Genomic DNA, 25,073 nt, shown 5'->3' on the forward strand with positions numbered 1-25,073 from the left:
AGGAGAAAACAAACAAATAAACTGGGGGGATGGCGAGTGATGGAAGCCCATAACCATACCTCAGGATCCCTTCAGTACTGCTTCTGTCCACTGTTCTCCTTCCACAACAGCATCATTTTAAAGCGTTTCCTCTTTCTTGTTTCTTTGTAAAAATAACTACTACAAATTCCCTAACACTTGCTAATGAAAATTTCAGCTCCAGAAAAAAAGCCAACATTTTCACATGAACTTTGAATGCTAGCACATTTTTGATTACAATCTATAAGGAACTTACTCTGAGAGCAGCTATTTCCCATTATAGCTGGAACACAAGTGTTTTACAAGCTGTTTACCAGGAGATAATGAGTGGTGAAAAAAAAGAACCACCTTGCTGTTGGATCTGGTTCTGAAAATCTGAATTGCCAAAGTATGGAGGACACACAGGGGGCCCCTACTAATTCAAGTACCATATGGGTTATTTTTCTTTTGTGGTATAAGGAAATTCTCCTCTTCCTCTGGAAAACAGAAGACCAATTTTACCTTCTACATATTCCATGACCATGCATAAATGACGTCTTGTTTCAAAGGAGCAATACATGCTAACAACAAATGGATTTTCTGCAAATGTCAGGATATCACGCTCAACGAAGGCCTGTTGGATCTGGTTTCGGAGGATGAGATTCTGCTTATTAATTTTCTTCATGGCAAATCTTTGTCTGGTTTCTTTGTGTCTCACAAAATAAACCGCGCTGAAAAGTTTAAATGGGAGAGAAAAGGAAAGAAATCTGACTAACTACTAAAAATACATTTGAAAATACATTTTTCATTCAATTTTTTAAAACTATATATATTATAAAAAAGATCTGTTCTCAATTTAACCAAGTCTTTCACATTAAAGAATGTTTACAAATCTCATTTTTTTAAAAACTAGTACTCAAACTAAAACAATCAACTCTTCTGCCCTTCCCTGTCCCTTCTAACCAACAGCAAATATAACAGCAGATATAATTGCAAATGCTTTTAGCCCAGGCAGATTGCAGGCATTCCCATCAACAAAGGATTACATACAAAATCCAGCTATGGCACAGTATTATAAATCATTGTGACAAATGCTTATTCTGTAGGTGTGCTGAAGGGAAATTATGACTCAGTCCAGGAAATTTTAAAACATATCACAGGTCTCTCATGAAGGTTGCTTAGAAGTTGCTTGAAGGGGTGGCTCCTCATTAGCAGGTGTAAAATCTCCTGTTCTTGTTCAGTCCCTGACCTCAGTACTGATCCATATCAGAGGAAGGTCACCAGTAGGTAACCCAAAACAGAGATCACTGTGTTAACTACATGGTAGTGTGGGGCTGTGTTGTATCTTGACTTGCAGAATTTCCACTGGGGCACTGGGTACAAGGTTTCCTGTGTATTTGGTTAGGTAAAGTCAATGCAGTGAGGGAAGCAAAGAAAAGGAAACCTCATTTGGGCAACTCTTCTGTCTTTCAGGTCTAAGGAGAAGGTACTGCGCTGCTGTGAAACACTCAGAAGGACTTCACAGCTGCACTTCTCAAAATCCCATGAGGCAAATCCTGAACATTTTTGCCTTGCTTGAAATCTACCTTATGGCATTTAATGCTTATACCATTTCCAGTACATAACTATCACAGTGTTTATGGAAAGAAAGCACTTAAAGGAGAAGATAAGGGGGAAGGGAAAAGAAATGGGATTCAATTGTGAAGTTTTTTTAATTCAATTAACTATCTCCTTGAGGTCCAACTATCAGCATACAATTAATTATATAAACATAAAAAGTAACACTTGCCTTACTATTTCTATAAAATCTTCACACAGCTACTGAAGTTTTAGGCACAGAAAAAATTAGGACTTCTTTTCTTTGTGAAGGAAAACTTTCTAGACAGCATAGTTTCTCTTACTGATTCCAAAAGCTTTTATTAATCCCTCATTCTTGTCTGAGCATGGGGCAGGTAAAAGACATTACACAATCATGAAAGTAGGTAAAAACTACCTTGGGCAAAACCCATGACAAACCCCACCCTTTGTGCCTCCTACTGAGTCTCACTCCCTTCTGCCCCTCCCAAGCTGGAATACAGACTGAGTTATTCATCTCCAGTACTCCTCCCTGCTGACTTCATGCCTTGTGTCCTGCAACTCTTCCTACTGCTCCCCTCATATTCACTTCTCTCTCCAACTCTTGCTCTTAAAAGCCCCACCCATGCTTTTCTTTCCCTTGCATTCTAGTTTTCCTCTCTCATTTGTTGCTTTCTCCAGTCAGCTTCATAATCTCCCATAATATCATCTTTTCTTTTACCTATTTCAGTCCCTCTTTGCATTCCTGGCATGGAGAAAATTATTGCCTGAAGTCTCCATCCTTCAAAAAAATCTAGTTACATGAATGACCTAAGGACTGACTGAGGACTTGGCATACAAGTATTCCTCTAGAGTTTCAAACTAGACAGTGTGCAAGATGGCCTCTTAAAAGGCAAACAGAAACCACAGCGTATTATTACAGCATCTTAATAAATCCTCCTTTCAGATCATACACATCTGTAAGATCATTAATAACATATTTTAAAATTATTAAAGAGTAAGTTCCAAGAACTATCTAGTCCTGTAAATATGTAGTACATGTTGCTATATTTTCCCAGCTGTCTAAACTGCATCTTCAGTCTTGGAGTCACAAGAAGGTAACTTTCCACTAGGATTCTGTTGTTTCTTAGAAAAAAAGCTGCTTAGCTCAAATGTACCAGACTCATGAGACAACTGCAACACAATAGTCTCTCCTATTTTCACACATGCATACACTGTTTAAGCTACAGAAAGTGCTTCCAAATGATCTTCAGCACACAAAAATGTCTAACATCCTTCACATCCTCTGGTCACAGGTACCCCAGCAAACAACATTTATGCCTTATGAAGAAAACTATACCCCAGCCAGCAGCATGCTGATCATCAAATGCTGCCCATAATCTTCAGTATATTTAAAGATAATTTCAAATTTAAGGATTCTGTGACACAAAAACAGTGTAGGGAGAACACCCAGGCTGTCCTGTCAATTGACTGATTGACAGCAGCATGTCCTGCCGCCCTGCAAAGCCACAGCCAGAGTGGTACTGTTGCATCCTCCTGTTGTTTCAAATGAAGAATTTGATTTCCTATCTTCCCTCAGCTTTCTGTTTTCCTAACAGCAACAAGCGTTTCCTGATGTCACTGTGCGAATTTCAACAGGTATGCAAGTGCTCTGTATTTTTCTGATGCTGTAGCTCAACATGGCAAAAGAGCTTAGTTTTCAAAGGAAATAAGAACATTCATAAAGAATAAAGAACATTCATTTGGCAGTGTCCAAACATTATCTTATTTCACTTTCAACATAAATCTCAGTCTGAAAATCTGTCTCTATAATAACTCTAGTTAGGTACAACTATAAAACACTGCAAAAGTGGTAACATGACAAAAACAAGCTAAAACATTCAACTGGGTTCCTGAAGCAGTCCAACTCAAATATCATGCCATCTATCACTCCAATCTTATAGTCATGATTCCTGTTTTTTCTCTAAGTTGAAAAATCTCTATTACCAAAAAAAAATTCACATAGACAGCTTTCAGGCCTAGTTTACAGCTCTCAATAACTCCAACTTTTAGAGCCATTTTACAACCTAGTCTACATTCAGTGCTTAAGGCTAATATAGCTGACACTATTTTTTAATCTGTCAGAGGAGCCTGAACTCCTTGTGGAGACACAGGTACTGTACCTACTGCTTAAAAATTATACCTGCTGACCAGGAACTTAGTTTCATTTTTACCAGCAATTTCCTGAGAAGAGACTGCTAGATTCTGTTCTACACTGGAATAATTTCTCATGTTGCCTCCAGTAAAGAGAAACTGCTTGTGAGACTGTGGTTTATATTATTTGGTGAAGCTTATAGTTACTTAAGATCAGAATTAAAAGCAGCACTGCAACACCTCCTAACAAAGCAATGCCTGTGACCAGAGCGGAGTTATTTGGGGGCAGAAGGAAATGCTACCTAAAGCCCTGCAGCTCTCAGACAATGCACCCCAGCCTTCTGCTTGCAGTATTTCAGACTTATCCTAGTCTGCCTAGAAAGAAATGAGAAGCTGGCCATATGACAAAGAGAACATGTTGGCTTTGATCCTTCTCTCACAACTGGCATTAGTGCTAGTTGTTCTAATATGTCATCAATTTTGAGTAATAAAACCACCTCTGCATACCTAAAAGCACCAATGCCTTTTATCTTTATGGCAGCTAGTAAACACAGATTCAAAGTAACGAAACTGCAGTCCAAAATTCTGATGGGTAAACTGTCTTGTGCTATTTTAGTGAACCTACGAAGTTACACTTCCACCTGTCCCCTTCTACTTCTGAACCAGGGGCTGCCAGGCTGATGATGAATTAACCTGACTGAGGGGATTTTATTCTACAGCTGGTAACTTTCTTAATCCTGCTCCAAACATAACTATACATGAGCAAGTACTATCAACAGAGTGGAGAAGGGACAGAAGCACTACTCACAAATGACATGCAGCAGCTGCTCAAGATACACTTCTTCCAAGTTTTTTAATTTATCAAGCAACACCATTAGCCAGTATGTCATGTACACACTGACACTACCATCCCTGCAAAACTAAAAGCATTCCAGAGAGGAGAAAAAGTGGTATCATGTATTTGCTTTAAAATGATACAGTTATACACTGAAGAGATATTGAACTAACATCACTTGCTTCCCTGAAATCAAATGAAATTTTTATTTTGTTGAATTTTTTCAGGGACCCAGACTGATGCTAACCTGAAGAGATACACACTACTACCTCTCACAAGCCGAAACGTGGAAAAAAATGTTGTTGTAATTGCAGTAAAAATTTAAAATTTGGGAAATGAGTTTTGTCTGGCTGAAGAAAGTCAGATACACAGCTTGTGAAGCCCTTAGTGACTTGGCCAGAATCCTACACATTTACTGATTCACAGCTTGTTTAACTTCTTGTATATTCCTAGCCATTCCCAACAGCCTCATCTACTACACCTCATGTACTATACAGTCATTTAATTGCACTACAGATGAGTTTACCCAATCAATAAAAAGCAGACAACTGCTAAGATATTTACTCAAGCCTTCACAAAACCAATAGCTTTTATTTAAACTCATCAAATTTAACATATCTGACAAATCTCTGCTATAACATGCCAAGACCAACAATTACTCTGTCAAGTAATCAAAGCTTTTCATTTCACTGATAAAGGGAAAAACACCACAGCAAAGGAAAATAATATTATAGGGTTTTCTTTAATTAGTTCAGATTTAAATCCTCCATTATAGCCTCAAAATAAGTAAAATATTACAACATAGTACTTTGGTAAGTCAGAGCACAAAGTATGTCCACTGACGAGAATGAATCAATGAAGCACAGGCAGAATTCACATATACTTAGATTATTTCAAAAAATTAACAGCCTGGAAAAACATAGGAGGGAAAAGACAACTGTTGTAGCATAACAATAACTTTTGTTTCAGCTACTTGTACTTGTAAACAAACTACAATCAATGCCTTCAGGATAGTTTCTTGCTTTATATTCATAAGAAATAGGTATTACTGGTTTATTACACTCCATTTCATAGATGGATTACACAGCATTTAGGTTATCTTGATGTGTTTTCCTTTAAACTTGACCATAACTTTTGAGTAAATAAACCATCAACTGCATTGTTGCCAACAGCAAAAAGAAAACCCTACTTTAATAGACTAGAAAAATGGTCTGTTGATTTTACAGTCTGTCTGACATAGTAGAGATTTTCAAGCACACAGATAGTTTTGAAAAACATCATATCTTAGAGAACTTAGGAGCACAAGCCTCCTCAATTTACAGTATTGTACAGGTGCTAAAATCACTTTTAAAAGGGAGTGAACACTTTTAGACGTTTATTGTCTCACATTTCACTGTTTTCCTTTCGCTCTCCATGTATTGGGTTTGTATAGCAAGGTTTTGGTAGTGGAAGGACTACAGGAGCCCACAGTGGAACTGGTTTCCTGGTACAACTTGTGACCCTGACAGGGGCCCACAGCAACAGGCTGTGCCTGAAGAACTGCATCCCACATTGCAACACTCTGGGGAGGGCTGCTGCTCATGGGATGGACTCACATTGAGGAAATGTATGGAGAACTGCCTCCCATGGGAAGGACCCCACACAAGCAGAGGAAGGACTCTCCTTCTCCATAATCCTCATTCCATGTGTCCCTGCACTGCTGCAGGGAGGAGGCAGGGCTGGGAACGTTGGAGTGGTGGGAGGGGGGGGATGGATGGGGGTTTAAGGTCTCATTGTACTTCTCATTATTCTGCTCTGATTTTGCTAGCAATAAATTGAATTAATATCCCCAATTCCAGTCTGTCTTGCCCATAATGGTATTTAATGCATGATCTTTCCCAGTCGTTATCTCAACCCATGAACCCTTCATTGTATTTTCTCTCCCACATCCAGCTGAGGAGAGTGACAGAGTAGCTTTGGCAGGTGCCAGGAATCCAGCTAGAGTCAACCCACTACAGGCTGTTTTCTCATTTTTGATTTTTCTTCTAAGTAACCATTTGAAAGAAAAATAAAAACCAACAAAATCTACTTTGTAATTACTTCCTTAAAGATGGAAGTAATATCACATACTAAAGTGATGAGCTTTTCAATTTCCACTAATACTATGGCATTATAATCTGACAGCATACTCCTGTTTTTACACTTGCTAATGGAAATAATGATTCATGAAGAATGTGGATATACTCCAAGCTGGTTATTCTCTAGCACCTTTCTTTTCTTCAAATATTTACCATGGTCTCATCCAATTTCCACAGCATTGCATTGCCAATTTTGTGTATTACTGGCACTTAAAAGATAATCAATAAGGCTTGATTTTCCCTGCCACAAACACAAAGAAAAAACCATGTGTGGCATAGAAGACCATGGCTTTTCATCTGTTCTTTTCCATCTTTGCAGATCCCTTTTTGTCTCTGGTTTCAGGTAGACAGTCTGTGTTTCTTAATGGCTCTTTGAGCTTCCTTCTGGCTATAACACCTATGGAGCAAGAGGCACACGCAGCTCTACTGAACCTCTGCCTTCAGGTGCCAGCCTCACTCTGCTGACGGCTGCACGCTGAGCTGCAGCTGCTCCCTCCTCGCCCCACTCCTCAGAACCTGAAAACTGCTCCAAACTGAGAAAGGTTCAGTGACTCTTGGAACCTCTTTCTCCAACAAGAGCCTATCCCACACAGTTCCTTTTATCCTCCAGTAAGAAAAAGAGATGGAGGAATGGAGGGGACTTAACATCTGCCAAGGGAAGGAGAAAGCGGTGCAGCTAGGGAGGGGAGTAGCATCTACTGCTAACTGCTGAGAGGCAGGATTTTGAGATACTGGGGTAAATGGGAGAAGGTGAGATATGGTAAGCAGCAAGTTTGTCTGCGAAGAAGTTCTGAGAAAATTGAGCAGAGCTTGACTAGTGAGAAATTGCATTTGAATATTTATATCATTTTAATACAAAATTTTGATTTTAAATTTTGCTTGGGACTTTTGCTGAGTTATGAAAAAATGTCTTGGACACAAGCGGCCTCTATACAAGCTACAATGGCCAACAGTCTAGGCAGTACTAAATGCCTCCTTTTCCAGAACTCATGGCTACCCTTGAACTAAACTTCCTCAGAGAGAGCCCAACAGCCTCAGGCCGTTCAGTAGGCCCACAGAACTCCAGTGTGTAGACTGCAGGTGCAGTCTCCTATGTCAAAGATCCCTTCACTGAGTGCTCCATCCTAGCAGCTTGATGCCACTTCCCACCTCAAGCAGAGTCAGTCTAATGGGGTCTGTGCTGGAAAGCAGCACCACCCTCCTTCTCTGCCAAACTGTGACATTGGCTGATTTGGCAGTGGGCTCCTCGGCTCAAGATGGAAACCTCTCTTTTTTGAGCCAGTTTACATCCCTCTTGTTCCTGCAGGTTACACACAGCAGCTCCTGTCTTGACGTATTTCAGTGCAGAGGACGAGCCAAACAAGGATCTAACCAATTGTACAGGATCAGAAAGGGGACTGAAGACAGACACCACCACTGCACAGTACTTCCAGAAAATATGTTGTATTCATTTAGAGATATAGAATTTTCTCTTGATCTTCCAGGGTATCTTCAGATGACTTACATATCAGTAGGCAGTAAGCTGTGCACTCTCCAAGTATCCAGAAACAAACAAAGAAATAGCAATTCCTTTAAAGCTAATTGGTTAAAATTTGAGAACTAGAATAGCATTCACAAAGTAACAAAAGACTGTTGCCCTACTTCAGGAAATTTGTTTCTATTGCAAATTTCTATTCTATACTTCTAGGTCAAGTAAGCATTCATTTTTATCCATCTGTCTCCCTGCAGATGACATGTAATGCTCTCTCACATCTGCATAAGCACAGTATTTTAAAGGTGAGCTTGAATCTGCCCTTTGATTTATTCACACTTCATCTTTGGCATGCTAGCTGATTCTGAAAAATCTTTTTGATGTACTATTCAGTACTTTATTTTAGTGCAGCACAGAGTAATTCATTACAGCCTAGCTAACTTCCCAATACCTTGTCAACCTAAAATACTAATAACAAAACAAGAATGCAAAATGCAAAAAGCAGAGTGCAAACTCACTCTCTCACGCAAAGACCCCTGAAATAAGAAATAATGGGAAAATAAGCAAAACTAAAATGCAAAAGAGCTGTCACAGTCAGAGATTACTCACCCATAAGCTCCATTACTAATCAGTTTAATTGTTTCAAAATCACTTTCCCGAGGTTTCCTCTGCAGCTTCAGTGAGGTATTAGAGCTCTTCAAAGTAAAAGATGAGAATGAACAAAGTTAATAAAATACTTTTTTTCAAAACTGGGGAGAAAAAACCCAAACAAAAAACCAGCTATCACCAGGCTCTCACACTGATGAACCAGGTAAAAGTTCTAGACAGCCAGCCACATAGCCAACACGGAGAGGGACCAAGGAGCTCCTGAAACAGAGCTGCTTTTTCATCAAACAGGTATCTGCTGCACTGCAGCAAGCTGTCCACTTCTCTCCATGCACAGGTTACAGTCACCAAGGCTTCTGGTAAAGGAGTTAGTGGCAATTCTTATCTTGAGTCATGGACTTCTGTGAATTCCACATGGCACTCGTTGGACACTGCCTTCCCATTCTAGTAAATCTGACTTTTGTATTACAGCTGGTAGCAGCAAACTGTTGATGAGCCCTTGTTCACTCAAATAAACTGGGCACACTTCAAACTAATGTTAGGGTAGAGCGTGATATAACAGGGAGAAAGGTGAAAAGAGACAAAATGAAAGAGAAGAAGATGGAAAATAAAAATACATTAGTTCTACCCCTAAAGAGGTCATTTTAAACTACTTCTTTGTCAGAACTCTTTCAACACCAAGTTGCCCTCAGCATGGCAAAACCTTTTTTATAGTTTGAATTTTTAATTAATCTTGAAGATGTGTGAATTAGAATTGGGGTTCAGGGGGAAAAGATGAAAGCACCGGACTCCAAATGCAGACTTCCAAAACCACAAGATCTTTTTCAAATGTCTTTTGAATCTCTAAGAAATTCCATGATCCTTACCCAGGCAGTTTAGTAACAGTTGGAAGTTGAAAGCAGAGCTGGTTTAAACATTTTCAATTAAGTGCTTGCTAAAAAAAATTCAGTGCAAGACTAGTGAAATGTTAATATAATGAACTACACAGGAAAAGACAGAGAGGACTTAGTAATTGTTCAGCCCACTTGTCTGTCAGTACAGGATTCTTTCTAATTACTATTTATGATGATTGTGAGCAGTCCTGTACTTGAAAGTTATGGTTCCTGTCACTCCCCATGTGTGTTTATTCCACAGCTACATTTTGAGATGTTTCCAAATATACCCTCTATAGTTTTCTTTACTGATTTCATCATCTCCCCTATTTACATTCCTTTATTATACCACATTATCCTTTCTGAATTTCTTCAGCATCTGCACAACACAAATAACTTCACAATTTCAACTGCTTAGCTAACACTAAGCCACTTTGCACCTTAGATTCAGTTAAGTACTTTGGCACTTCCCTTAAGCCTTTTTTAGTTATTTTGTCCTTTCCCCAATTTGTCAGTAAATGCTGCTCAGGTCTAATAAAGTATTTCAAATGCAGACGAATTAAAGCAGCAAAAATACCTTCTTTGTCAATTACAGAATCCCTCACAAGTGGCACTTTGCCAAATATTAGAAAATATCCCAATATAACATGACATGTACCAGGGAATGATGTTTTTTGGTTTGTATTAGAACAGGTCTAACAGATAATCCATGCCTGCTAACATTTGTAAATACTTGTTAAAGCACCACTTAATTACCTAGACATCCCCTAAAACTGTTCTTGTTTTCACCATCCAGTTGCACTGTAAATCAAGACTAAATTGTAGCAACTTCACCTACTCTGTTGACTGAAATCCAAGGTGTAAGAACCAACTTTTAAAAATAAGAATTTAAAATAATCGCATTTAAGCACAAAATCAACGTGTCCAACTTGCTTTTCTTTTTGTGGTAAAATTATTGCCATATGATAAACACTAACTTTATGGAAGATGAAGACACTGAGTTGTCTAGGAAAACAGGTAGAAAGCTCAATTATACCTTTTGAAAGGCTTCTGCCTGAAGAGCCTCACAGAGTTAGTGTGAGCATTAACCAATGTTTACTCAATCTGTTCGCACATACCAGGAGAAACCAGAACAGGCAGGGTTGGGGGAACACACCACATTTTCCTTGTTCACATTCAGCAAAAGCAGCAACATAAGAGGGAAGCTTACATTTATTGATTCTTCTGTTTCCAGAGTGTCTGCTGTCCCACTGTCACAATTAGCTAGCTGAGCTATTTCTGGAAAAAAAAATTAAAAACTTCATTTTAAACTATGGAAAATACTAAATTAAATGAAGCACAGAAAACATGAGAAGTGACATCTTTCTGGAATAATTAATAGAAAATTTTTAAAAACTTAAAAAATAAAGAACAAAGCCAAAACAAAAACAACAACAAAACAAACAAACAAACAAACCCTGTAGCACTTGAAAAGTAACTTTCAGGGCATCTCTAAGCATATGTTAAAAAATCCACTCAGGAAATGAAGACTTGCTATTCGGTGCCCATGTAATAATCTTCCACTGAAGCAATGAAGATTAGCCATGAAGCAATGAAGAGCAGTACCGTTTTCACTGCTAAGACCTGGGAATTCCAAAAGCACTAAGGGAAAGACAGCACTAATCTGCTAAAACTCCTGAGGATTTCACCCTCTGAGGGGTTAACAGTAGGCCCTATCCTTGGGCTCCTTCGCAGTTACAGCAAAAGCTTCTAGCTTAGACCTAAGACAGGACTCTAAATAGTTTGCTTCTTCTACAGAGAAATGCTGCTAAGCTTACCAGAATAAGCTAAAAGTAATTTTCATGGAAGCTTATAATTTACAGTCACTAACACAGATGAATTCTCTGGGAAAGTAAGATTTTAGAAGCCTACAACTTTATCAGATTGTCCCTGCCCCTGTCAACCTATGCTGCAGAGCTCCTAAGCCCAGTCTGTTCTTCAGGGTGGGTAGTAACCAAGAATTCATCTGGGTAAAAAAAGTCAAACAGGACAGCCAGTCACTAAAAGCAGCCATACACATATTTAATTATATATCCTACATAGCCAAAGATGCAAATTCTATCACAATTATGTCCTGCGAATCAGAAATAAGACCACCTAAAATTTGCAAGATTAGTTTTTATCTCAACTTAACTGAATTTATGACTAAAAAATATAACTGAATATTCACACAGAATACCTAAACTGGATTTTTCTGTATAAAAAGGAATTATCATTACAAGTGAAATGCTCTGCAACACTTTCTGCAATTTTTAAAGTAAATTAAGCATACAGATAATTTTCTGTTGGAACAGCTACAGATTTAAGGAGTAACTGTCATTTGTAACCACTATACAAACCAAAATGTGGCAACTGTAAGAAACAGAAAAAATTACAGTGTCACTTCAAAATCCAAACAGATCTTTAAAGTGTTAAAGAAGCTAAAAAATATTCCAAAGATTAAGTCCATAAACAGTGAAAAATATCCTCACTAGAACAAACAAAATCTTTAAGAAAAAAAATTATAGAGGCTGAAGCCGAAGTGGATTTTCCAGTCAAAAGTCACGGTTTTGTGAACACAAGGGTTTTAGAATAGAAGAGCTGATGAAACCTTTATTGTATGGGTGAGAACCAAGCTAGCTGGAGTAATATACTTTGACAGCCTTCTCAACTGAAATGACTTTCATAAATAGCAAATTAAAACAATCCTTTTTGAAACAAAACTTCTGCAAAATAACAATTATCTGAGAAATCCATATTATTTGCAAGCAGTAGGTACTAATGGGATGGAACCAAAAGTCAGCTTTCAAAACAGGGATCTATGGAACCATTTTGCAGTGCCTGAAGAGATTTTTCAAACTCATCTAAATACCATTAAACATCTGTCCTTTTTCTTCCATTGATTTAAACCTTTTCTGAAGACTCATGATTCAAAAACGTAAAGATGGTAATTTAAAAAACATGGGGAAAAATTTCTCCCCAGGGAACTCTTCAGAAATGCAGCCACCTCTCTCTGTTAAGTGATGAATCTGTTGTGGTATTGCTTTCAGTATAGTATAAATTTATCTAGCATTATCACCAAATAATACAAGCATCATTTCACTCAAAGAAAAGACACTACAGCTATGACAGCAAACAAAGGAGGCAAGTAGAGAAAGATCTAAAGTAGGTTGCTTTTTCCTACAGATGAAAGAAAATCCTTTGCATGAACATTGAAGACACAAATTAACATCTTGGTTGAAAATATAATTCTGTGTTACAGGATAAGTAAGTAGTGCAACTGAGGTGCACTTTTTTTGTTTTGAAAAATTTGGTTCTGCTTTTTAAAAATATTCTATTTTTACATTAAAGGGCTTTAAAGTTCTTGAGGATGATCTTCCCATAATATTTTTATAGTAATGAATGCAGTGCTCCCATTAATTCTCTTTGTAAACCATTCATTCCAGGGCACAAACCCATGGTGCCCCTCTTTCATTGTTGCTTAAGTAGCATCCCTATATATAGAGACAAAAACTAGATCATCTAAGAAGTCATTGCACAGTGATAAATATTCTTTATAAATATTACTTTTTTTGGTGTGTGGGAGGAAAGCATTAACACAAATCAGATGGCCTAAATTACCTATTACAAATACTCATATACATTAATCTTTTAAAAAAATTCACTAAATAATTCAATTGCTCGTATCTCCAATTGAACCAAAAATCAGTAATCCATAGGTCATACACTCCTGAGTATTTACTGGCAAACCACACAGAACATTGTTCCCTTCAGAAAAAAAACCCCAAAACCCAACATTTCAATTATCATTTGAATGCTTTGAAGTTTTTATATTCATTAATATTCAGTTTATGAAATATAGTGAGATGTGTCCTAGGTGAACTCCCATTAAACAAATACTTAGTTAAAGAAAGCAGTATTACTTATTTATATATAGGCATTTGTTTCTAGACTTCTCTTAAAATAAACTGTCAAAAAAACAATTCAAAGTTGTTATTAAACATGGGTAACAACAGATTCTTGACTACTGCTTAGGAACACTTTTATCCAAGTGGCCAGGAAGAGTCAATGAGAAAGATAAGGTTCAACTGGCAGAACCAGAGTCAATAATACAAAACTCTCAACCCACACTCCAAACTAAATCTTGCATACTTGATCAATGCAGAATTGATGAATTGTCAGTTTAGGACAGACCAACAGCTCATCAAATCCTGAAGACAATGCTTTATCTCGCAGAGAATTTCAATACTTCTTGATTTTTTCCGAAACCAAAAGGAAAAAAGTATTTATGTATATTTTCCCAATTTGTCTGGCTTCCTTTGCTGCAGTCCAAATATAAACAAAAAGCATCAAAGCTGTTAATCTGTATCTCAGACAAAAAAATAATTCTAAATTTGAATGAGGAAGTTCTGTGAAGATAGGAAGTGGGCTAATAATAGGCTTGACTTTCTTTAGATTTGTTAATATAACATTAATGTCATCTGTAACAATACTCAATCTAACTGAATTAGAACTAACCAAACTCCTGATACAACTGGCAGTGCTGAACTTTGCTTTAGTTTAGCAGCAGGGTTTTAAAACACAATATACTACTCTAATTTAATAACCTGTGTTCTTACATCATGAAAGCTAGCACAAAAAAAAGTTTATCATAGTTATTTGCTATGATCTGTGCTATCAAGCCCTTTCCAAGTCCTGGCTGGTAACACAGCAGACAAGCTAATTGGCACCAGCTAGGATCATTTTTTCCATTATGGCATTTCTGCTAATTTCTTCCAAGTTGCAGAACTAGCACTGAATACAATGAACCGATTTCTATTTGTCACCGTTAGAACCTGGTCTCAGGGTGGCAAAGAAGATGATCTGGCTAGGACAGAGAAGTAATTCTAGTTTTTTCAATGCTGTCCTTCAAAAAACCATAGAATGCCTTGGGTTAGAAAAGACCCTCAAGATCATCTTGCTCTAAGCCTTCCACCAGGGCCTGGGACACAGAATCACAGTATCAGTTGAACTGGAAGGGACCCAAGAGGATGATGAAGTCCAGCTCCTGGCCCTACCCAGGACCACCCCAAAGCGTCACACCATGTGCCTGAGAGCATTGTCCAATGCTTCTTGAACCCTGTCAAGCTGGTGCTGTGACCACTTCCCAAGGGAGCCTCTTCCAGTGTCCAGCCACCCTCTGGGTGAAAAACCTTTCCTGATATGCAACTTAACCCCCCCCACCCCAACACAACTTCAGGCCATTTCCTTCAGACAGGTCCTGTCACTGGTCACCAGAGACTGGTCCTGTCATTGGTCACCAGATCAGTGTCTGCCCTTCTGCTTTCCCTCATGAAGAAGTTGTGACTGCAATGGTGTCTCCCCTCAGTCTCCTCCAGGCTGAACAGACCAAGTGACCTCAGCCACTCCTCATCCTGCTTCCCCTCAGTGCCCTTCACCCCTCCATGCCCTCGCTGGACACCCTCCAGTACTGTCCTTCTTACAGTGGAGCACCCAGAGCTGCCCCCAGCACTGGAGGTGAGGCTGCCCCAGTGCAGAGCAGAGCAGGACAATCCCCTCCCTTGCCTGGCTGGTGATGCTGTCCCTGATGCCCCACAGGGCACGGGTGGCCCTCCTGGCTGCCAGGGCACTGCTGGCTCATGTTCAGCTTGCCATCAGCTTGCCCAGGGCTCCTTTCCATGGCACTGCTCTCCAGCCTCTCATTCCCCAGTCTGTCTGTACATCCAGGGTTGTCCCATCCCAGGTGCAGAATCTGGCACTTTCTCTTGTTGAATTTCATATGGTTGATGATTGCCCAGCCTTCTAATTTTCAAAGTATCTCTGCAGGGCCTCCCTGCCCTAGAGAGTCAACAGCTCTTCTCAGTTTTATCATCTGCAAACTGGCTTTGTATCCCTCCCAGTCCTGCACCCAACCATTTCTGAAGATGTTGAAGAGCCTAAGGTGGAGCCCCATGGAACCCCCCTAGTGACAGGTCACCACTCTGATGTCACCCCATTCACTGTAACCTCTTGTGCCTGACCCATGAACCAGCTGCTCTCCTATATCATGATGTGTTTATCCAGCTGTGTGCTGGACATTTTGTCCAGTAGGACACTGTGAGAGACACTACTGAAAGCTTTACTGAAATCCAAGATGATGACACCAATTGGCTTGCCTTTACCAGCTAGGTGTGTTACCATGCACCTTCCACTAGACCACACTGCTCAGAGCCACATTCCATCCGGTCTTAAACACTTCAAAGGATGGGGCACCACCACTTCTTTGGGCAACATGTTCCAGTGTCTCACCACTTTCACAGTAAAGAAAAATTCTGCAGTGACAATCCCTCCACTGGAACCTAAGTTCTCCCAACAAAAGCCCCCAACATGGACTCATATTACACAGAAAATTAATGCGATAGTCTTCTCAGAGACTCCTCCAAGATGAAGGAACTTGGGAGCACTGAAAGGCAAACAACAGCTCAACCAAGGGTCCTTTATAACTGTGCTTAGATGACAGTCACCATCAAATTATCCCAGTAAATTCCAGCCATGAGGAAGTTGCATTGTCAGGCTGGAAGAAGATGAGAGGTATAATCGGTACCGTGTATTTGTTAATGATATTTGCAAAAAAAAAAAAAAATCCTGTTCAGAAGAAATAGCCTTTTATATGTGTTTGTCTGAGCTTGGGAGAGTACAGTTGATGTCAGAAAACACTTGCTCTGCTACCATCTTTAGCTTGACCCTTTTCAGGTACACACAGATTATCAGAATGATAGAACACATTGAGAAGGAAGAACCTAGAAACCTATAGCTATACCAGGAGATTCACTTACCCTCCAGAGGATCTTTATTTAAGCCCAGTTGGCTAATAATGTATCGAGGGATGTCTGTTTTAATGCCTTGCCCCTCTTTAGCATGGCCTTCAGCTGCTTCCAAAAGATAGTAAAACTCTTCGGGATCAAATTCCTAGAGGAAAAATAATTGTCATCATTTTCTCTGTTGAAACTGGTTCCTTAGGGTCTAATAACATAGAAAGTTCCTTTGCTTCTTCTAACTCCACATATATGGCATGTTCCTACAAAAAACAGTACCCCTCTCTTCTACTAATAGTAGTCTATTAATCTGTTCTGATTCTTATACAGCGTAACACAATGTAAGCAATGGAACTGCATGTCACTATTTTGGAGCAATAATTTATATAAATATTATATTCTTTGCCATCAAAACTTCATGTAATACTGAGTGAAATTACCTATAAGCAGCAAAAATAGGATTTCAGAGAGAAGACTTTCTTCCTGTATGCGTTTGCTTATAAAAATCTACTACAACCATGTAAATATATTGCATTACACTTTTTACTTCTGAAGTATTAATTTCAAGTATTTCTAATCAATATATATGTACTGTGTTTTATGGAAAATACAATTTAAAAAATCACTAACTTTAGAATGAAGATAAAATTGAAATTCGATTTTAAAAATCTGAGCTTCGTTGATCCAACTGTTTCAAATTCAGAAATTAAACATTCTCCTGTGGGAACTAACTATATTACAACCATCACTTATAACATACCAAAAAGGCAAGCCTCAACAAGGGACAAAAATGAACAAAAGGAATAGAAATAGATTTTTTCCTCCAGTAGGTCAGCTCTGTCACAAATACCTGTAGAAGCCAGGCAGACTGCTGAGATAGCTAATTTCCTGACTGTTTTGCAACCAAACATAACTCCATGGAATTTTAGACTACATGTTGAGTCACAAGCTCCTGTCCTAAATCCTCAGGCTACTCAGAACTTGTAAAGTCAACATCCCGACCCAGAAGGCAGCTTGAGAAATTTGGTACCATGCTTTTTGCAAGCATCAAAACTGCTGCAGCTAAAATGAGCAGCTGCAGCATGTCTTAAATAAAATATCTTTAGAATTTCCAATCTTATGGAAACAATCTTAGTTTTAAATGTGTCATGAAACAATCTTCATCATGTACAACCTACTGCAAAGGACTTAACCGTGAACCCATGAACTGTCCAAGCTGCCTCACTTTATTAGCCCAGAGTCACAGGATGCTGCAAACCTGCCCAAAAACCTGAACCTAAACAGTACATGCTATTTCAGGCTTAACTCTTCTCATCATGCCATCCCCAGCTGTATCTTTTACATGCTATTCTTTGGCACTAAAGCAGCCAACAGCATGATGTTGTGTGCCAAGATTTCTATTTACTTTTGTCATGAAAACATTATCATCTCCTGACCTGCTGCAGTGACAGATAAACAGCTTCTCCTCCACTTACTAGCAAGACAAGGCAATTTCAAAACAGGTAATTTTAATCATATGAATGTGTAAGTGTGTTTGTGTGTGCAATGATCTAAAGACACACATATACAAACACAGGTGCAAATAATGAGAAGCAATGAATTTATTTTCTGATCTTCACTTCCAACTCTGTATTTCATTTTCCATATATAAATGGAAAAAGAATATTTAAATAATTGGCAGTAGCTCTTACCACATATGAAACTGTAAAACCTTTATTCATATGAATATCAAGTAAACTGATATAGGATTTCACATGCTATGAACACCTGAGACAAGACCACAATCAGGAAACTTTACCAGCTTTACTGCATGGTATCTGAAATGTCTGATGACCACAAAGCTAGAATTTTTTCTTACAATTTTATGAACTTTCTTAGAGAGGCTGAAGTTTTCCACACCTATTATCTATTTCACACAGATATTCTAAAATGCCAAACAGTAATATTCGAAAGTTTCTAGAGAGATGCTACAGAAAAAAATACTGTCTCTGTAAGTTTACAATTATGTTTATGATCTAGGCTTAACATCTTCTGGCATGAAAAATGTATTGTTCCTTGACTGTACTCCAAAATTTGTTCAAGCTCTCTGTATCTGTAGAAACATACAATGCAGGGTTGTCACAATCCAGTTTAAGCCTCTTGAATATCCTGTTTTAAGTGAGAACACTAGTAGCAAGCTGTGCTGGCTTTCCCTGCCACTGCTGCTCTGAAACTCAATTATGAGACACAGTCACAACTGGACTTTGCAGCACTGTTCTTCCACTCACTTCAGCATGCCCAGCAAAAGGAGGGGTGCAGGATGCACATCACTCTACTTGAAGGGTAAGGCACAGCAAGTAGCCTAGGATAAAATCCCAGCGGCAGAAAGTGGGAACTAAGTGAACAAAGATTTGGACTAGATCCCATTAAAGTTTAGTACTTTGGGAGAATAAACTAATAGGCAAATAGACCACCAAGAGAGACCTTGAATTGGAACCACAGAATCATCATAGTTCAAAGAAACCTTTAAGATAATTCAGTCCAACCATCCACCCAGCACCACCACTGTAACCTCTAAACCACTGAACCATCACCCAGCGTGAGATCCAAACACCTCTTGAACACTCCAGGTAACTCCACCACCTCCTACACAACCTATTCCAATGCCTGACCACTCTAATAGGGGAAAAAAATTTCAAATATGTCATCTGAATCTCCCCTCTCTGAATTTAAGGCTACTTCCTGTAGTTCTGCACATACCATATGAGAGAACAGCTCCCACCTGGCACCTTCCTTTCAGGGAGCTGTAAGAGTGATAAGGTGCCCCCTGAACCTTCTCTTCTTGAGACCAAACAAACCCAGCTCCCTCAGCTGTTCCTAGATGTATTTTCTAGACTCTTCATGAGTCTTGCTGCCCTTCACTGGACGCACTCCAGCACCTCAGTTAGAAAGCTAATACAGAATGATGATGCTGGGTGCAAGGGCTGATGGGAGAAAGCTAGCAAGCCTGTAATGGAAGGTGTAAAGCATTATTAAGAAGTCCTGACTGCCTACAAGACATATTTAAGAGCATTTCTGGGTGTATGATAATAGACAAGAATGCAAACCAAAAAAACAAGGATAAGAGAAACTGGATGATGTGGAGAAATATATAAACCCTGTAAACAGAGCAGGGAACAATACACTAGACATGGAATGAACTCAGGGAGAGGAGTAAAACAAGTTTGGATTCAACAGCAGAAGCAGGACATGCTAAGATGTCCTTCTCTCTAAAGTCTTCCTTTTTGTTTGTTTTGGTTGTTTTTTTTAAACATCTCACATCTCTTTCATGCTGATTCAGAGCACATATCTTATTTTTACTTTCCTTCTGAACTGCAAATCACAAACAACAAAGCAACTGGGAGCACTGAGACTTTGTGTTTCCAAAACAAAATAGAGGCAGCTCTCAAAATGCCCATGGCTGAACGAGCCAGGGTGTGGATTAACTGTGCCACAGATGAAGGGACTCAGCACAAAGCCAAAATCAGGTTGGAAATACTTACTAGATAGCTTACTAGCTCAGATTCAGTGTGACGCAAATGGAGTTATGACAATTTCAAGCATAACTTGAGTCTAGCAGCCGGCTGGCTTCCACATAAGGCCTGCCAGCCTCAAATAGCTGTATGCAGCATCAACACTGATCTTATATTGGCAAGCATAGTGGCTCAAAATCAGCTCAGGCTGCCTGCCAGGCCTTTTGGAATCGGGCTGCCTCTGGCATGGTATTTGGGTGTCTACACCATCCTCCTGTGTACACTGTGTTCTGCAAGTGTTTATTAGTTCAACTGAACAACTGAAGCACACTGGCTCCATGTGCACAACTAACCGCACCTGAGCGATCCCAGCTCCCACAGCATGGGCAAGAGAAGCAGAAACATGCCCACACAGAACACACAGTCTAACCCAGTGTGGCAACTTCGCTGCTATGCTCATGCATAAATAAATCAACTCTTCTGCTCCTTATGGTCCCCACTAAAACACCAACTACCTGTGTTTCCAGACAGCCTAATCCCTCTGCTGCTCTTATCGCCAGATCAGGTACTGCAGAACTGACCTCAAGCTGTTTATAGTTCTGGCAGCTGTTGAGTGCAACAAAATTATGAAACTATTAAGAAATGAGAAAACCACTAAGCAATTACAATTCTGGAGCAGTCTTCCCTAGAAATGGAGAAGTCTAACAAAACAACAGAAAAAGCCAACTGGTTTTAAACAGCAGCTTCCTCAGTTGATGAAAGGGATTCTATACCATACTATCTGCAATAGGAGGGAATCAAACAAAACCGCAGGAGGGTCCTGCCAGTACACTATATCCAATAATAGAAGTGGAAAGGATCCCACTAACAATGAAGCCCTTCCACACTGTTTGACATGTTCAAAAATCAATTATAAAGAACCTTGAATAGTAAATCAGAGAATTGCCTGCACTACTAAGTGAAAAACACTACCTACTAAGTGAAAACATAGTAAGCATGACCTTACCAGGCATTCCAGTAAGCGAGCAGGACGAGCAATAACTATCAAGATTTTGCGAACAAGTTGTTTAATAAATGCCATTTCTCCACTCTCTGATCGCTCTTGAGCCTGAAAGATAAAAAATAAAGTCATATTGAACCAAATCACATTCAATGCACTGCTTAGGAAAGCAGTGATATTGAGGACATCCATAGGGTCTGAAGCATGTACTTGATACAAACCGCACATCAATTTCAAGATGCCAGCAGAGATAAAAAAGATCTGAATAACACTGTAACTTCTGTTCAAATAATCCCAACACTGTAACTACAAAAGTGCCGCCTTCTTTTGTTTCTTAAGCTTTCCCAGTGTTAATACCACCATTTTTGGAAATAGATACAATCTATCAATACAGCTCAACACTGATCTATACATGCAGGTTGTGCCTCAATTTGTTAACAATGTTAGGCTGAAATGAAAACTAACATTAATAGTAATAGATATAAGCAACATCCATCCCAAATTCATACTGTCTTTCGGTCAGTCATAGGAAAATGACAATTTATATGCATATATACATATAAAAAACCTTTACCTGTAGAGAGGCTTCATCTAAAGGTACATGTAGAAAGGATGACAATGAAAATACAAAAGAGAGGGGGAAGTGCTATAGAAGAATAGATACAGAAAATATACTTCTAGAAGATTGACAACACCTGCACAATGGTCTGAGCTCCATTTCAAGTTTCTTTTAAATGTTCCCCTCTAAGAACAAACTACAATATTAAGGGATGCTAGTGAATGCAAAGCAACTGTAAAATTCTCCTTCTGATTAGAATGTATTAATAGCCCTTGCCTTAAATATCAAAGCATTTCCTTACTCTGAACAGCAGAACTCACAGACTTAAGTTTCTCAGCATCTCTTGCTTATTCAAAACCACAAAGAAAAGTAATAAACTAACACTTAAAATATTATTACTACAGACCAGTAAGAAATTTTTCCTATAAAACATTACATTTTTGAAAAAAAAAAACTGTAAGAAAAAAGGAAACTATGCATATTGCTCTTAATGTAAATACCACAATTTTAAAAATCACCAAATATATGAGAGGAATTAATTTATGGAGTTTAAGAAAGGAAAACTGTACAAATATAATCTAACCACCTGCAAAAAGTTTCAGAAGTACCTTAACTGGACAGAAGCGTAATTCTAAACATTATCAATTTAGCCCAAATAAAACTCTTTTGTAAACAAAACACCACCTATTTTAACTTCCCACAAAATTTAAAGCATCTTTGTAGAGTTTTATGAACACTCAGGTGCCTAGGTGAACAAAAGATTCAACACATATTACATTTAAGGAGGATGAAGTAGGAAAGCATTCAGGTCCACTTGACCTTAAAATTCTAAAGGTTTTGGTGAACCAAGCTGCTTTGACCTCACAGGAATCTTCCCCTAGTTAAAGTAACTGCACAGTGCCAAGCAGCAGCATGAAATGCAGCTTTCTACTGAAGATTGCAGCTGGGAATTAACAACAAATGAATCACATGAAACCAAAGCACAACTAAATGTCCATAACAAAGTTGTGCAAAGAAAATGTTTTCATACTGTCATATCATGCTATTAACAAGAAGCAAGCAGTGGACTCAAAAGTTAAGTCTGAATTTTTTAAGGTATGTCTTTGCAGAACAGGAATCTTTTTCATAATAAAGAACTAACATCATAGAATATGACAAAATGAGTGGCTTTGTGATTTTTTTCCTTTATATGCAGGTTGAAGAATAATGTCGTGGCATGTTTTTTTAGCAGGTTTTGGGAGAGGTGTTAGTGAACACATATAAACTCTACTTAATGTGTAGCCATTTTAAGATATATATTGTTAACAGTGGTTCAGCAAATCCTGGCTTCGACATGTTTTCTGGTATTCTGACATTATCAACTGGCCAATTCTGCCTGCACTTTGGCATGGCAGAACTATGACCATTTCATAAGAAGGTTACTGGTTCAAAACCTTCTCTTGACTAGTAAGCAAACTCCAAGTATTTTCAATGTTTAAAAAATAGGCTTTCAACAATCCAGAGTAAATTTATTGATGTCTTACATCTTGTTTTGGCTGTATGAAGAGAAAAAGTTCAAAAAACAGTAGTTTCAGAAATCCTATTTGCAAAATAGAAATTAACAAAAAAGCAGCATAGGAAAAACAAAAACCAAGAAAACAACACATACAAACAAACAAACAACCAACAACAAAAAAAGTCAAAAAACCCCACGAAAACTCAACCAAAACTGCTTGTGTATTCAAAAGAAAGTAAAAGACCAATTAAGACAGGCATGGCATCTTAAGATATCAGCTGGAAAGAATTTCAAATTAATTTCACATCTCCTGCTCTATCACATTAATTTTGACTCATAACATACTATCAAAGCCCACACAAATAAATGAATGAGTACATTACATGTTGCACTCATTCTTTTGAAAATGATACATGAATAAACTACAGAAACTTACGTAACAGCACGTTTGTCAAGTTTTGAGTTCTTCTTAATTAATTTAGCTGATTATTCTAATAAAGTTTCAACATATTTAGAAAAGACATTTTTGCTGTTAATCAACATTTCAGCTATGAGAGGAATGTTACAAATAATTAAAAAATAAATAATCTCTCACTAATGGAAAGCTAAAGATTGCTGTCTGCTTTCTTGACACAGTAGGGCTGATAAAAGGAAAACATGTATGTTACCTCATTTATTTAAAGTAAATGAAATAGCCAGCCCTGTCTGGGGCTTATGCACACACTTCTGTAAGTAATCTACAACTTGCACTGCAAGACATAATCCTGTTGTTTCTGGAATCTTTACAACACATCTATTCCAGACCAATATGCCAGGGTGCCTTATAGTTTTTGTAGGAGTCATTATGTAGACTAAATCATCTTAAAATACCACTTTGACAAGTACTTGGGTAAACAGCTGTAATTCAAGACAATATTCAAAAAAACTCTAAGGCAAACAGATTTAAACAGTTTTTCAGGCAAACATAAAGCAGTCTCACGGATCATACCTCCTGTAGCAATTTGTCTAATTTCTGCTGTAATTCAAGGAAGTATCGTGATGTGATGAGGCCCTGGTGAGATTTATCTAAACAATCTCGAGCCAGTTCTGTGATCTGATGGTGGGTAAAACTGAGCACTCCATCTGCCAGAGGAAGGGTGTTCTCTGGAGAATGATTTGTTATAATATCCTGAAGTCTCTCTTCCATCTGAGCTGTGGCCTATAGAAAAGTAGTTGTTGAACACATTAAATCAGCTCTATGTGAAACTAACAGCCTTAAAAGTTATTTCTGACTCTAGAACATTTCTCTACCGCCTAAGAATTTACCTAGCTGGAATGCATGAAATGACTGAAGACAAAAGGCAAGTACACAAAGGCCAAGTGAGAGATGACACTTCCCCACATTACCAGTACAGAAAAACAACAGCCTCGTTGTTCTCCTAGCAGTTCCCCACTTTGTCTGCCCATGGTGATTAACTGTGCACTAATCTTGTGATAATCACTAACAGAACTAAAAAGCTTTTATGTCAAAGCCAAAGTGGAAATATATAAAAAGAAAAAAGAGAACTCATAGGGGGTCTACTTTTCTCTGCTAAAAATGCAGATACTAGACAGCAGAATATAGTCACTACTTTCACAAAGGTTACTCCCCAAAAATATTTCACTGAGCAGAGTTTGAATGAGGCTCATTTGACTAATTAGAAGCACCACAGGCTCACAGGTCCTGCCAAACATGTCTGCAGGTTCCCAGATGCATTTGTTTTACAGAACCAACTGTCTGGTTCTCACAGAAATGCAGATGCTTAAAAAAAAACCTTTGAAGATATCATTATTACTATTATTATTATTATTAAACTGTAATCCCACACACCTTAGTTCATATCTCAAACAGTAAGATGAGTGAGTTCTGCACACTTCATATTGTTGCTCGATTACTCTGCAAATACTGACAAAACTTTCTTTATATAAAGAAATGCAAAGAAATTTCTCCCTTTTTAACTCTCATTTTAGGAACAATACCTTGTCTTATTTTCCAGAGGTAACTAAAATCCTAGGAGCAACTGAGAGTATAGTGCTTCAAGTTATGCACAAACACCTGCACCTAGGAACTCATCTGTGTCTCAAGATCTCT

At 38.4% G+C, this 25,073-nt stretch overlaps 1 protein-coding gene across 17 annotated transcripts in view; it reads right to left on the bottom strand.

The window, feature by feature from the left end:
* Nucleotides 1-25,073, bottom strand: part of MAST4 (microtubule associated serine/threonine kinase family member 4) — a 279,670-nt gene that overhangs the window by 24,739 nt on the left and 229,858 nt on the right. For all 17 annotated transcript variants that reach the window (XM_077171046.1, XM_077171045.1, XM_077171044.1 and 14 more), the window contains 6 exons: nucleotides 23,952-24,161; nucleotides 20,916-21,017; nucleotides 16,440-16,572; nucleotides 10,817-10,884; nucleotides 8,738-8,823; nucleotides 520-728 (listed from right to left, as the gene is read on the bottom strand). In XM_077171046.1, coding sequence (XP_077027161.1) covers nucleotides 520-728; nucleotides 8,738-8,823; nucleotides 10,817-10,884; nucleotides 16,440-16,572; nucleotides 20,916-21,017; nucleotides 23,952-24,161 — 808 coding nt within the window. The remainder of the gene's footprint in view (nucleotides 1-519; nucleotides 729-8,737; nucleotides 8,824-10,816; nucleotides 10,885-16,439; nucleotides 16,573-20,915; nucleotides 21,018-23,951; nucleotides 24,162-25,073) is intronic.

Source organism: Agelaius phoeniceus, chromosome Z, assembly GCF_051311805.1.
Source record: "Agelaius phoeniceus isolate bAgePho1 chromosome Z, bAgePho1.hap1, whole genome shotgun sequence".
NCBI lineage: Eukaryota > Metazoa > Chordata > Aves > Passeriformes > Icteridae > Agelaius > Agelaius phoeniceus.